The 15,030-nt window shown below is 36.8% G+C and overlaps 1 protein-coding gene across 1 annotated transcript in view; it reads left to right on the plus strand.

Moving 5' to 3' along the window:
* Window positions 1-15,030, plus strand: part of CCDC73 (coiled-coil domain containing 73) — a 49,284-nt gene that overhangs the window by 15,430 nt on the left and 18,824 nt on the right. Inside the window, exons 5-10 of the mRNA XM_050337085.1 lie at window positions 336-371; window positions 1,482-1,556; window positions 2,394-2,432; window positions 7,574-7,709; window positions 10,298-10,377; window positions 14,675-14,803. Of these exons, the coding sequence (XP_050193042.1) occupies window positions 336-371; window positions 1,482-1,556; window positions 2,394-2,432; window positions 7,574-7,709; window positions 10,298-10,377; window positions 14,675-14,803 (495 nt within the window). The remainder of the gene's footprint in view (window positions 1-335; window positions 372-1,481; window positions 1,557-2,393; window positions 2,433-7,573; window positions 7,710-10,297; window positions 10,378-14,674; window positions 14,804-15,030) is intronic.

Here is a 15,030-nt window from a genome sequence, read left to right on the forward strand (position 1 = left end):
TTATGTAAGTGCTGAAACACCTTGCAGAGAACAGTCAGAGGAACTGGAACTGTTGCACCTGGTGATGAAGAATTTGTCATCAATGCTGCATCACAATCCTGTCACACACAAAAAAAGACATTGGCAAGCAATTAGTTTTTTATCTTGAAAAAACAATTTGAGATTCACAGATCTCAGCTTGTAACTATAGTTTAAAAAAATCAGGAATTACACTATGCAGGGTAATATAACTTTATTGTCTTTTCAAGCTGCATGAATAAAATTAATGTCATGTATTGTATTGACTTTTTTTGTTTGTTTCTTTTCTCTTTTTTTCTGTGCCACTGCCAACCAAGCTGCAGGCAAGGATGTTTGCCATGGAAGAAGAAAAGGTACTCTGTAACTGTTTTGTTGTTTGTCATCCAGAGAAGTGCATAAGCAAACAATAATGCCATCCAACTTATCAAACAAGTCTAAACTAAGTCAATTGCAATTAAGTTATTTTTCTTCCTATGGCTTTTGCAAAAGAAATTTACTTCTGGTTTGAATTTTTTTTTTGGTTGGTTTTGTCTATAGCCTATGGAACTTCACTTCTGAAATGTCACTTTATGCTAAAAATCAGTGGGGGAAAGTGTTCTTTGATATTTCTGTATTGAAGCTATATAAAATTTACTTTATTAAGGGTTGGGGTAAACTGTCTTTGGCCTTTCCAAGTACTAGTGAAAAAGAACATTTCTAACTGGTTTAGGGAAAGCAGATTTTAATAGGGCTTTTCTTGATTTAGCTGAGCTGGTTTCATAAGAAACTTGAACTAAACTGAAGGAAGATGTACTTAACCCTGAATTTATGTGATTTTTCTTAACTACATGAGTTTTTACACCAAGTTGAGTCCTCTGAATGAAGGATTTGCACTTGGTGTACTAGGACCCTGTTTCAAAGAGTGAAGTTTATATTTTCTGGTGGAGTCATTTTCTTGGTTGTATTTGGAGTTTCTTCTGGCTAAGACATTCTGTCTGCCCACACACACCCCCTTTGACTTCATTCATGTGCTATCTTATACATGAACTGTACTCGGTAATTCTATTGACAGCAGATTACAGTTTAGTCTTTGTGGTTTGGGAAGTTGTTTCTGTGAAGACCCTTCTACAGCAGATAAGAAAATGGATTTACCTGAAACTTTTTTTTATATATATTTAGTGTCTTTGTTCTAAAAGAAAATAACTTATTGATTCCCCCTTTGTCAGGCTTGTCTCTCCAAGAAGAGAAAAATTTAAGGCTCACTAAATATGGTCATAAGGGGTGAAAATATGCTATTGTGTTTTCACTTTTCTTTGTATACCAATATACTTCGACAATTTAAGATTATTTAGCTGAATTTTTCGCCCATGACTTGTTCTCTCATAGCGGAGTAAACACTTCATTTTTGTAACATTCTTTTTGATGAATTCTTAATGTAAATGCATTTATTCCACCCAAATCCTGACGTACAATTTTGTTGAAAGGGAAAATACCAGCTTGCTGTAGAAACAAAAGAAAAAGAAATTGATGGACTGAAAGAAACATTAAAAGCATTACAGGTAAACTATTATTTTTGTTAAATAGCTTTTTTTGGGTATTTTTTTGGTATGCAGGTGTTTAGGGTTTAGTTTAGCCTCTCTTTTGTAGGATAATCCAGAAATTTAAAAGAATCTTCGCTTAAATGTTGAATGTTCACAGCTCAAACATCTGTGGCTTGAGGAAGCAGGAGGTCACAATGAACATATGATCCCAGGAAAATTGCTTGTAGGAATTTCAAATTTGATTCTGTATTCCCCTCTATCCAGAATTCTACCTCAAAGTGATAGTTCTTGAGGTTTTTCCTGGAAATAATATTTTCTGTATGAGATTGATACAATATGCTGCCATTGAGAATGCCTAACTACATGGTTTGGGGCTTTTTTTTTCCAAGAGGGAACAGACATATATTCCTGTAGGAGTTGAGGGAATACTTGAATTACTATCTCTATTTTCTTCCTTTTAAGAGTCTAGTTTATCAACTTTGGTCCATTTCCACTTTAGTTTTATACCTGTCAGAAAACACAAGGTTTTATGCACTTTTTAAGAACTCCTCTAGTAAAAAATCAGTATAAAGTGGTTTTGCATAATTTAATATTGAAGTGAAATTACGTAAAGTAATTATGTAAAGTGATTCTAATAATAGTGTCATCTGAGTAATACTAGTTTTGAATTGATGATGCCACTATTATTAGATTCACTAAAAAACTAGTGATACTAGTTTTCAAAACTAGTGTTACTGTGGTGGCTGGATTGGCAACAAATGCAATTGAATGTTAGTTACAAGAATACCTAAATATTCAGGTTGTTGTCAGAACAAATGTAAGTACAACTCATTAAATAACTCTCTTGTTTTACAGATTTCAAAATACACTTTACAAAAGAAACTGAATGAGATGGTAAGAAATTAATAAAAGTAGGAAAATAAGGAAGAGCTTTTATGTAAAGAGAACGTCTGCTTAGAGCATAACTCAGTACTGACCAACCTTAATACTTAAGAGATGGGTGATAATTATTACAAATAATGCAAAGAGGTGCATCAGCTTCAAATGTGAAGAACTTACAAATGCAATGTTTTTAGGTTTTTATAGTGTGATAACTACTGCTCAGCATGTGGCACTTTTACTCATTGCATTAAAGTAGAATAGGTACATTTGTTCTCTTTATAGATTAAAGATTTTTTTATAGACTGTGATTTGAATAATATAATTGCATTTCTGATAAGATCTAGCATATTAATCTGAAATAGTAGGTAGTTCCAAGGAGTTCTTAGTTTTCTTTTTTAAAAAATGCTCTTTTTCCTTTTACTCTTTTTTACTCATCTTCTCAGAATTGCTACTTAACATCAGCTCCCCTGGACAGTTTAGATTTCATCCAGTCCAGCTCACTCCCTTTGACACAGAGAATAAATTCATACAGAGTGACAGCAGAGTTGCTCTGAACCCTGTTGTCTGCTTTAGGAAGTGAAAGAGTGAGCTGCAGAAACATTGCCAGGCTTGACTGAATAAATGCTGTGAAAATTCTGCTGCTGCTCAACTGGAAAGAATAAAGATAATATTGTCAGACCATTACAAACTGTGATTTTAATTAAGAAGCTCAAAAAAACTAGAGTCCAGTTTAGCTTTAAGTACCATGACATTTGTACTGAAAGTCATCCTCAACGCTACAGTGGTTTTACACAAAATATGGGGAAATTGAATAATGTGCCCTCTGACCTGGGAGATAAGGCTACAAGTTAAAGATCAAAGGCAGCAGAAAATGTGTTTTGTCTTACTTCACTTTTAACTTGCATTTGTTCTTAAAATGCATCTGATCTAAAAATGTGCTAAAATTTTACAAAATTATCGGGCTTACATTTAGGTCATTTCACATATTATCTTTTTTTCCCATAACTTATAAGCTTTGTCTTCTGAGTGAATGAGAATATTGAAATGACAGCACCTTTTCTACAAGCTGGAAATCTTCCTTTCTTAGGTTTGGAAACTCCTCAGGAATTGATCACTGGGGTACTCTACCTTTGATACAATTAAATGGTACATTCAAGGCATCCAAGCAGTAGGTGCCCCTGTGGACTCTTGGTCATCACAAACGGCAAGAGTGTTTAAAAGTAACATTGCATGACATTCCAAACCATTCATTTATTTGAGGTCCATTTCTATTTCAATTTTAGGTTTGTTAAAGACAGATTAGATCATGCCCTAGGCTTGTGTTTTGAGAGCAAGCAGAGGTGCTGTTCAATTTGTATCTGGCACCTCAGAAACCCTGCCAGGCAGTGAAGGAGCTTCTGTGCCTGCCGGGGACTGAGCGTGCCTTCCTGATGGAGCATTTCATTCTGGTTTGGTTCCTTTAATTCTCCTCTTCTAGTCCAGTATATGCAATGTTAACACCTCGCATACACACCATATTTCTGCATGCTATCCACTGAGCTTTATGTGAAAATTTAGTGCTGGTATAAATCTTACCATACATGCTGTAATTTCGAAATAGTGGAAGTTCTGGTTTCGTATTGGAGAGACAAAGAAATAAAGGACTTCTTTTTTCACTCATCCTTTTGTTATTTCCACAAAGAGAGTGCTGATTACTGCATGCTTTGTAGTCACTTTGCACCTCACTGTGTACGGACAGCTGTGCTTGGGCAGTCACAAGGCTACAGGGTGGTTACTGCAAAGCCAGTTCTCTTGACAGAGTACACTTGAGTGTGGGCTCTGTACTGCCTTCTTGAATTGCTGCTGAAATCATCACTGGACAGAGGTGGCTGTGGTCAGGTTTTGGTTACCTGGTTGTAGAATGCCAGAACTCTCTGCGTGGAGCATCTGTTCTTGTCTTCCCTCACGGACTCGCCTTGGCTGATCCTGGGCACGTCTGAGAGAGCGAGCACTGCGAGCTGTTTTTCTTCTGCAGTACCTAAATCTTAAAATCTATCTATCTATCTATCTATCTATCTATCTATCTATCTATCTATCTATCTATCTATCTATCTATCTATCTATGTTGTAGTGCTTTAGTGCTGGTGAGTGCCTCTGTGCAAGACTGGTAACTAGTCCAGTTTCACTTGCTGACTGTGTTTGTATTGGTAAACTAACTGTGTGTGAAAGCATTTAGTGAAGCTGCAATGAAATGGTCTAGGTTGAATAAACTCTTCAGAAAAGAGGGAAGCTGGATCCACATTTTTCCCAGCAGAGAGTTCCTGAACTCTGCCCGGGATCTGCTTCCATGAGTCCTACCTGGCATAGGCCAATGTGCATCATAACAACAATGCTGGCATTTCCTGAGAGCTTCCCAGCCACCATTTAGTTTTCTAATACAGGTGTAAATTGCCAAATAAATGATAAAGTAATTACTGCAAAATGTATAGAATCTGTGAATACAGGAATGTAGTAAGTATACGAAACTTGAAAAGTTAGTTTGTTCTTAATAATCTATGATAGGAATGTTATTTTTATTTCCTTCCTGCGGTTTTAAAATTTTGCCTGTAATTATTTAAAAACACAGTGAGAAGGCAGTGATATAGTATAATTTATTTTTAAGTAGAAAAATGGTAGGAACTAAAGGAACTATTATGAAAAAAAGAATTCCTGTTTCAAAGATTTACAATTGGTAACCCTTTGCATAATTTTCACATGATCTTGCCTTAGGTCTCCATGCCACTACATCTCCTTTGTTTCTCTGACACTTTCACCTCCCAATTACCACCTTCTGCTTCACTGAGTACCTCTGACTGGTGACTCAATTTCCAGAATATCTTGGAGATATGAGCAATTCCCTCTTTGTGTTCCTCCGGTCACCTACTTGACCCTGAGCTATTTCTCTGGCCTAGTTCCACCAAGAAATCATTGTGCCTCCACGAACCATATGGCCACAATCAGTTCCACTCCCCATCCCAGCTTATCTTTATTACCAGTGGAGGGCAGGGCAATAATTCCTGTTCTCGCAGTATCGGACGTTGGGAAGAGGAACCAAGATTCTGTGGGTCTTGCTCCAGCTCCAGGGTCATCCCCTCCCTATCCTGCAGTGTCTCCTGGTGTTTCTTGATTGTCTTCTCTGGAAAATGTTTTATGACCTTTCCACTGTGAGCAGAGGAATCATCTGCTCAGGCTTTTATTTTACAGTGCACTAAGCCTGGAGAGCAGCTTGCCATCCAAAATCATATTTAGGCAAGTGGTGAGCTCTTAATAAAACTCCTGCAGATAGAGCAGGCCAGTTCCTTTTTTTTATTTATTTTTTTTTTCCCCTGGAAAGATCCCTGTGAAATAGCAAAGCATATTTCTACTTTTCGAGAGAGGAGGAGGAGGCATTAACACTGTCTTGCTGACTTAAGAAATAAATTGGGATAACACTAAGAAAAAATCCACATTAAAAAAGTGCAAACCCCCTCAGATCTTGCCACAAGTCTCAAATCAGTGATGCCTCCCTGTTCCTCTGTCTCTTAGAATAAATACACCTGAGGGACTATCAGGAAAAACAAAGAAAATTTTTCCTTTTGATTTCTTTGTTATGAAATCCCCTCCTGGCATTAGTTAAGCACAGTTCTTCAACAGTTAACTTCTGATTAGGGAAAAGAGACAGTACATGAACATTCTCAACCTGCATGCCTTGCAGTGATTCTGTAAGTGGTGCTGTTTCTTTCCCAGTGCCTCCATTATGGCTTTCCATTTGCAGCCGTGTGTTTAATTTCATACCTTATAAAACATGAGAAATTTGTCTTGTATATCCTGTTTTGCTGGCCTTATGGTGGTCATTTCTTTTTGATTGCTCTCAGCTTTTATTATCCTCTGATGCTTGGGCATGTATTGCACTTGTTACTGTATGGAAATGGAGCCTTGCAAAACCCAACCAGACTGGGCCAGATGCACCCTTGTGTAACCTGAATTTATACACAGGGGTGAATTTGGCCCAAGTCATTTTAATTGCTGTGTTGCTTCACTGTAGATTAGAAATAGATTAAAAATAGATGAGATATCCGAATAAATGGTTATCCTTTCTGGGGAATTAATTTATCCTGTTCTCTTCAGACAAAATGAATTTTAAAACTGACCAAACAGTACCTACAAAGCTATTAACAACAACAACAAAAAAACAATACAAAGAGGAACACAAAACATTTAGTACATACGAAAGAAAGGATAACAAATAGCTATAAAAAAAGTCAGTGGCATGTGTCACTGAATAGTTTCCTGTGAATATGTATTTTCAATTGCCCCTCACAAAAGGAGAGTTTGGTAAAAGTCAGTAAATACATTTGAATGAATTTCCATGTGGGTTTCATTGTGGTATAATTTTACTTAGGCCAACATGTCAGTAGAAGTTAAAATAAAGTGTTAGATTTTTACAAAAGTAGTTAGAAACTTCCCTACAGACACATAATATTAAAGTAGAAGCAAATTCTTCATATTTCAAGATACTAAAACTGCTGATACTGAGGAATTAATAATCACTCATTAAAATGTTACTTATATTTTCCTAGGAAGCATGGGCTAATAATTTGCATTAATTTCACTAATCTAAACCAAAGTCACCACTACTATAGAATTGCTTGATGCACTTCTGATTTTTAGCGAGCGTGTTGACATTCTCTTATTTAGGTGTGTTAAGTACACAAGCTGTCTCCTAATTGTCCTTGGGCTGTGTCACTTTTGACAATCCCAGAACTGGGGTGGCTGAGGCTCTCAGGCATCTCTGGAGATGGCTCAAAGCATTGCTACTGTTGGTGAAAAAACCTGTTTGAGTGTTTATTGCCATGTAGCCTAAAAAGTTTTTGTGGGGAAAACTTGAGATTAGGATTTGAAAGCTGTTTGTACAGTTCTGCAGGCATTTACGTGAAGGTTCCTCTAAATAAGGGGCGACACATGAAAATATGTAAAAATGCATTTTTGATCATCTGACACACAGGTGGAAGGTCTTGCTGCTCTCTGAAAATGGGAACTGATCACTAGATGTGAAATAAACAACTGAGATATTCCAGGAATGATTTTGCATTTATGCTGTTACATTCAAAAGCATTTGGAGAGCTCCTTACTTGCTTCACTTCTGTTCCTGACAGGATCAGAAATTACAGATGCACTTGGCAGCCAAAGAGGAGCATCACAAGAAACTGAACGAGGTTGAGAGGTGTTACGTTACCATTGCATCCCAGTTTGGAATCGTGAAGGGAGTCCATGGAAAACTGGAGCACAGTGGTATGTATGTCCTGTATGTCCCACATGTCCTCCAGGAGTTGATTTTGCTGGGTTTTGACAGCACTGAGATGGACACACCTGACAACTCAAAAAAAACCAGCAGCTGCTCTGGGCCGAGTGCTGCTCCTTGCTGATGCACCACTGCAGGGGTGTGTGTGACCACAGAGGGAATTGTAGGGAGATTTGTGACAGAGCAATCCAGCAGCAGATCCATCCCTTTCCAAAAAAAAACCCTCCAGAGTAAATCCAGTCAAAACACACTCAAAAAAGCAGCTTAATTTGTATCAAGTGCCTGTTGCCATTCAGCATAGTCAGCTTAACCAACTCAAATGAGGGGGTGAAAGTAAAGGAATTAGCAAATAAGGGGAAATGAATGCTTTTTAAATGTTGGAAAATGGATGAAAACCATTAATGAAATAATAAAAATCAGTTTCTTGTGTAGAAATATAAAATCTTAAACCAGTTCAATAAATAAATAGGGTGTTATGAATAATTTTGTGCAGTTATCGTTGTTATGTAGATTCGTGCTACATGTCTATTCAAGCTTTATAAATCTGTACCACATCCCCATTTATGTGCTGAAACATAACAAAATTATTTGCTAAACTGCTAACAGACAAAAAATACTATTCCACACACTTTTATTTTCTATACATATATAATTTTTATCTCTCAAATAACAACTTGGAGAACCAGGTAATAAAAATACCTCACTGAAATGAAGTTTTGTACATGTTAATTTGTTTCTCCTAGCAAAGGGATAAATTTCCATGCAAACATCACAGTGTATGTTTAGAATACGGACTTTTGTATTGTTTTCTGTGCTTGGAGTTTTCATCCATGTAAACACATACACAGGACATAAATAAAAATAAGTGTTATTAAGGAAAAGTTGTATAACTGAAAACAAAATGAACAAACAACAAATAAACAACAAAAAACCCAATCAAACAAACAGACAAAAAACCACCCAGAACACAAAAAAAATTTTCAAATACTGAATCTTACTAAATTTTTTGCTTCCTCCTGAAACCAACAATTTTTTTTCCCAGATCTAGTTTGAATAAACTGATGACATATTCTATTTATATTTGTGATACTTCAGTACCTCAAGATACTTTTTGTATTCCATTTTTTATGAGGTTAATATCTAATTTTAAAAGCATATAAAGATAAAATATTTCTGTGTTTTGCTCTCATTTACATTGGACACGGGTTTACTGTTATATCAAATACAAAAGTCTTTTTGCAATTTCTTGGAAAAAATAACAATTACTCTCAGTATTTACTACATTTGAATGATAAAAAAATCTTCTTTTTTTGCCATTTTTCTACTTGGATTTACCAGTGGGAAAGTCAGGCAGGAAGGGTATGAACAATTTTTGTGCAAATGGTTTAAATTTACGAAGTGCTTGGTTTTTATCTGCTGTATTAAAGCAATAAGTAGAGACACAAGGAAGTGAAAATCGATGTGTTATTGTGCTGTGGAGGGAAAATACCAGAATTGGTAATAAATCCAGCACTTTATTGGCCAACCAATGGCCCACTATTAGTCCTTTAAAGCAAGAGAGTGAGCACATGACTCTTGTTGGGATAGGAGAGGGCTTCACCAGTTTTTCTTGCTTGTATTTATGGGAGCTTTTCCTAAGCTGTGTCAGGAGAGAGCTGTTACATTCTTCAACATCTGAATTTTTTAAGCCCATATTCCCACACAAAACTGCAAAATTGCTTATTGTATTGTAAGGCTGATGTCCATCTGCCCCCATGAGGGGCCATCTGCAGCAGGAAAGGGAAGGATTTCTGGGTGTGATGGAGTGTCCAGAGCTCTTGTATTCCAGTGTGGTGCCAGGAAAAGAAAGATTAGGAGCGAATGAAGAGAAACCAGAAAATAGAAAAGGCTGAAGAGAGACCTCAGAGGACGAAAATACTAAGATTGAATAGAGGTGACTGAAAAAGTACAGGGACCATTGAATATCTTCAGTTCTTCATCGTGGAATTTCAAGCAATTTCCCAGTGATATCTTGGCTTATATAAAGTCTGAGAGAAAATTCCCTTCCCTTTCAGAAGACACAGAGGTTACCCTTAGAGTTTTCTGCTGCATTATCCCCTGCTGTTTGCTGTCTTCCATGGCCTGTATGCATTTAACTCTGTACCTCTGGTAATTATTTGTGTGTTCTGTCCATTATGGTCCATGATGTTCTATGTCCCTCTGAAAATAATTAAAGCCATCAGAAAATGACAAGCAAAGCCTTGGTTAAAAAACAAAACTAGGATTCAAAGCTCACGGACAAGGGATCTTAATAAAATGTCGTCAAATTAGACTAAAAATTAAATTAAAATTAAACAAAAAAGAAAAAAAAGGCAAACCAACATACAGAAAAGTCTTATCTCGTTGTTTGAGGTGCAGAACAACTGGTACCACCTGGTGTATCACACTACACAGAAGAAGTCATTGAATCATACTTTCAGTTTTAGTCTCCTTTCCAGGAGGTGTTTAGTTATTTTATAAATTATATATACACACATTGCAGTTATAAATCAAATCTTCGTATAAATCTTTATGAACATGCTCTAACTTTTGTTTACAGTGCAGGAAGCCATCCAGCACAATAAGAAACTGATGGCAGTGAATAGAAGACAAGAGACTGAAATAAGTAACCTGAAGGAAGTAAGTATGGGATGCATTTCTGGAAGTGGAAACAGGATTCTTTGGGACTTCCAAAAGCCTCTGCAGAGTTGATGGAAGGAGTGGACAAGCAGCAGAACAGTTCTTCATTCTGTGACATGGCTAAATTAGTCTCATGCTTCCCCAGATACTTCAGTTAAAACTGGAGCAGCAGTTTCTGTAACTCGGGAATTTTTATTTACCCCTACAGCATCCTGCTTATTTCCGGCTAATTATTACTGACCCCTCTTCTTCCTGTGCTGTGTTGTCATTGCTTCTCCCATCTGATGTGATGGGGGGAAGGATAAAGTTCTCCCTTTGAGCTGTTTCTTAAGGGCTGGCAGGAGAAGAACAAAAGGACTCTCTTAATTTGGATTTCTTCTGTAAACTCAGTATCTTGCCCCAACACATCTTTTTTATATCTTCTTATCTTTATATTTCCTTCTTTTTTAAATTTTTTTTTCCTCTCTTAGACTCTCTGATGACTTTAGGTAGGGAACATGATTGTCTTGGCTTCTTGGCCTAATGTTAATTCCCAGTTTGCAGATGAATGCTTTGAACTACCATGGAATATTTGTAAAGGTTGTGGTTATTTTTCTAAAATCATCACAGCTGTGAAGGTCTGAGGACATCTTCATGTGCCTTGGGTGCATTTCAGCTGTGCAATTCCTTTAAAGAAGGGTAAATAATGTGGGTAAATGTGACAACAAGAAGAACATTCATCCAAAATGCAGCATATCTTTTATTGTACTGTAATGTGCATAAAAAAATGTAGGTATTTTAAAAATATTTAGTTATCCCAGGAGATTGGATTTGTTGCTTTTGGTAAGAAACCAAGAATAATTAATTACTTAGCATTCTCTGAGGGTAAGGAATTTGAGAGGTAAGAAAACAGAAACGTTTAAGAAAATTTTACATGGTGAAATTTGTGAGTAATGTAGGTGTGAGAAACTGATAGTGGTTTCTCTACTCCAGCAATCAAACACATTGCTTGATCCACTCCGTTCTCAGCTGTACTCTTGATTCTTAAGGTCATGGGTGATGAATTTTGAATAAAATACTGTTGGATAAGCAGAACAAGGGGCCAACTGAAACTTAATCTGGCTTCCACAGTTCACCAGGAAATGCCTTTATTTCTGTTATTTCTGAATTTCTTATTGTTTTTTTAGTATTTGATCATCCTATTCTGAACCATCTGAACTGGAATATTTAGAAGAGCTTGGAAAAGGGATTAGCAGGCTATTTTCACTTGCTACATAGCTGAAAGAAGTCATGATAGCTACAGCACAAGTTGGGACAACTTCTAAAGCTGTTTTTATCTGCCCTGGAGACTTGACTGACCTCTGACAGCTCTGACAACTTCTTGGGTTCAAACTTCTTCCCTCTGTAGCCTCAGTGCAGGAGCAGGAATGAGTGTCCATGGCACTAAAATCTTAATTTGGTTGTCAGCTCTTATCACAGCCATTACTTTGACTCAGCCCAGGATGATCTCACACATTTGTTCTTAATGGGGATATGAAGTTAGTGAATGTAATTCAATATTTACTGATTAAAACCCCTTAATCTCCAATATAATGAAATTGCATGTGTTTTAAGGGGGGTGTGAAATATGTACAACAGTAAACCTGGGTTAAGTTGCAGTCTGTTCTGCACAGGTTTATTCTTCTGGGATGTCAGGAAAGAAATGTTATTTGAAGAGGTTGTAGTTTTCTCTTGACGTTGCCAGCTTCAATTCCAGTTCCTAAATTTTAATGTAATGGACTGTGGCAAAACTTCCTTTTAGGTAACAGTTGCTTTTGGATTTGAACATTTTGATATTCAGTGTGGTAGGATCCTTTCCGACCACTGTGAAAATGCTTGCCTTCAAATCTGCCCAAGAAAAAGGTTTCTTTCATTCTGCTGCTTAAAAAAAACCCAAATAACTAATGCTACTCAAGACCTGAAAGATGACAAAAGAGTAGCACAGTTAAAATTTGCACAGAGGGTCAGCACAGTCTTGGGATGTGGTTACATCTGCCTGCCCTGGCTGCTTTTCCAGTCCTTTTTAATCTGGAACCTGTATTTCTGCAGCCTTGAGGTAGTGTAGAATTAAAATTTTGTATCGATCAAAACTACATTTTACAAAAAAAAAAAAAAAAAGGTGGAAGTTTTAGCTTAGCTCAACATGCAACAGGAAAACAGGGTTAAAGAGCAGACTGGGGTTTTGTGACACTCTTGACTTCCAGTGGCATGAAGTGTTTTTGAAGCCGTGTCCCTCAGCACTGGCTTCTGGGAACACATCAAAGGAATGGGCTTAAAGCCTTGTCATCCTTTCTTAGCACACCTCAAAACCTGATAAAATATGTTCCATTTATATGGTTTTGAATACTACTGGTAACTTTAATAATAAGAGAAATCTACTAGAATAAAGCAAAAACTCTTGAGGGTGAAATTTTAAGAAAATACATGTATGTGTGGATGTATAAAATTATTTCATAGTATTTTTACAGCTACATGGCTTGTGATTTCACTCACTATGGAAAACTTTGCCATTGTTTTTGGTGGTCTCATTGGTGTTGGGTTTTTGGGGAGTTTGGGTTGGGTTTTGGTTGTTTGTTGGTTTCTTTTCCCTGCCAAAAATCCTAGCAGATCTGGGTTTGGTTCCAGGTGGATTGTACCCATCCACCTGCTATTCCCAAAGGAAAAAATCCAGTCATCTTTTCTACCTCAAGGGCATGATTTACTTTGTGTGACTTGCTCTTTCCCCATGACAAAAGAAGTATTAAGATTTTTCTTTTTTCTCCATACTATAAAGCCTGAGTTTGGGACACACATAATGTCATATTCATGGCAGGTTTTTGCACCTGCTTGTGTGTGTTCTCTACCCCATTAATCCAGTTCTCTGTGCAGATTGGCACAGGGCACATTTTCACTGCTACAAAGTTAAAATTGCTCTCACCTTCTGCAACTTAACTGCAGGAACTCTCCTTGCACGTTTCATGACAGAGCCTTCTGGTAAAAACAGGACAACTAATGCATGGGTTTATTTCTAAAAATGGGAAAAAAACCTTACTAGATTACAGAATATTTTAAAGCATTGCTGTCTTTGGGTTTTGGAATTGATTCTGCAATTACACTTAGTACTCACTAGATCGTTTTAGGTTTATTTATGGCTAAAATACGTCAAAAATAAAGCCTCTAGCAAAAAAAAAAAAAAAAGGATTTATTTAAAAGTAGTACCTATGCTTGTATTTTCCATAAAACTTTGTGAATTTCAGCTACAACATAATCTTTCCTTCTTCTTTCGTGCTGTTCTATGATTTTGTCCAGAACAGTCAAACCCGCCGGTGGGTGTGATAATTCTGTCCGTGATAACTGGAATTCCAGTTTTGTGAAGAAAAGTTAACCAGACCGAACTTTAGCTGTTAGATAAAACTCTTGCCATTCTGAATGCTTGGTTCCCTCACTGTGGCATCGTGAAGAATTCTTGATCCTATCTGTGAGCAGCGTTCACAACCTCTGCTGTTTGTCTGAGGAAACGTCAGAGCGCTCCAGGAGAGAGAGAGATTAACCAGACTACCTTGGACCAGAACGGGAGGGGTGGGGGAGAACAGGGCACAATATTTATGGCTCCAGGAACTATAAGTTGTAATTTAATGAGATCAAAGCATTTGCTGTTTATTTGCTGCACTAGGAGCTTGGAATAAACTGGTTACGAAACAGATACCAGGAAAAAAAAAAAAAAGGATATTTAAAAGAGCATAAAGACTATAAAATCAAAGGCATCATGTTATAGAAGCTTCTAATATAAAATGAATTTAGCATTCTCCTGAGAGTAGGTAATTAATGTTTCAGGAAAAGCAAAGATCCTCCAAATTTATAGCCAGTTCCTGTTTTTACCAGATAATCGCTGTTCTTCCTTTTCGCCTCCTCATCCCCAGGCACATACACAGTGGTTATAATAGCACTTTATTCCTATTGTATATCTCAGTGTAGGAGGTTTTACCAGTTCCAACTCAGTGTCCACCTCTAACATCCTTCTTGGAAGAGAAAATACCAAAATGGTTAAGTAAATACTTCAAACAGAGTAAAATTAGCACAAGAACATTTTTACCTCTGAAAATAAACTTTCAGTCACCTGTGAGGAGTTTAAAGTCTAGCAAGTCAGTCTTATAAATTTCAGCACCTCTAATTTGTTCTGTTGTTTCTGTGCATTATTTAAAAGTAGAGCCTGGCTCAGGGTGGTTTAGAAGATTTGTCTGTGTTTGGAACTGCAATGCCTATACTGGATGAACTATTTATATGTGTTTCCTGTGCTAAGGAACTGAAGAAAGCAACTGCAGACTTGATAAGGTCCAAGGTCACATCTCAGTACAGGGTGGGAGAAGAAAACATCAATCTTGCAGCGAAGGAAAAACAGTTTCAAGAACTGCAGCAGAAAATCAGAATGGTATTTCGGAATTTAAACAAATTAAATTTTTGGTGATTATTTTCTGGAAGTTATCCCTGATGTACAGATCAGTGACTCCTTTCTACTAACTCCATATACAATCCAATGAAACTATTTCCAGCACAACCTTTTCTAGGGAAGTAAATATTCCATGAATATTGATATCATTTCATAGTAAAAAAAAATATGGGTAAAGCGACATTTCAGTATAATTCAATTTCCTTAAA

This window comes from Myiozetetes cayanensis, unplaced genomic scaffold, assembly GCF_022539395.1.
Source record: "Myiozetetes cayanensis isolate MyiCay16 unplaced genomic scaffold, myiCay2020 scf6-25, whole genome shotgun sequence".
NCBI lineage: Eukaryota > Metazoa > Chordata > Aves > Passeriformes > Tyrannidae > Myiozetetes > Myiozetetes cayanensis.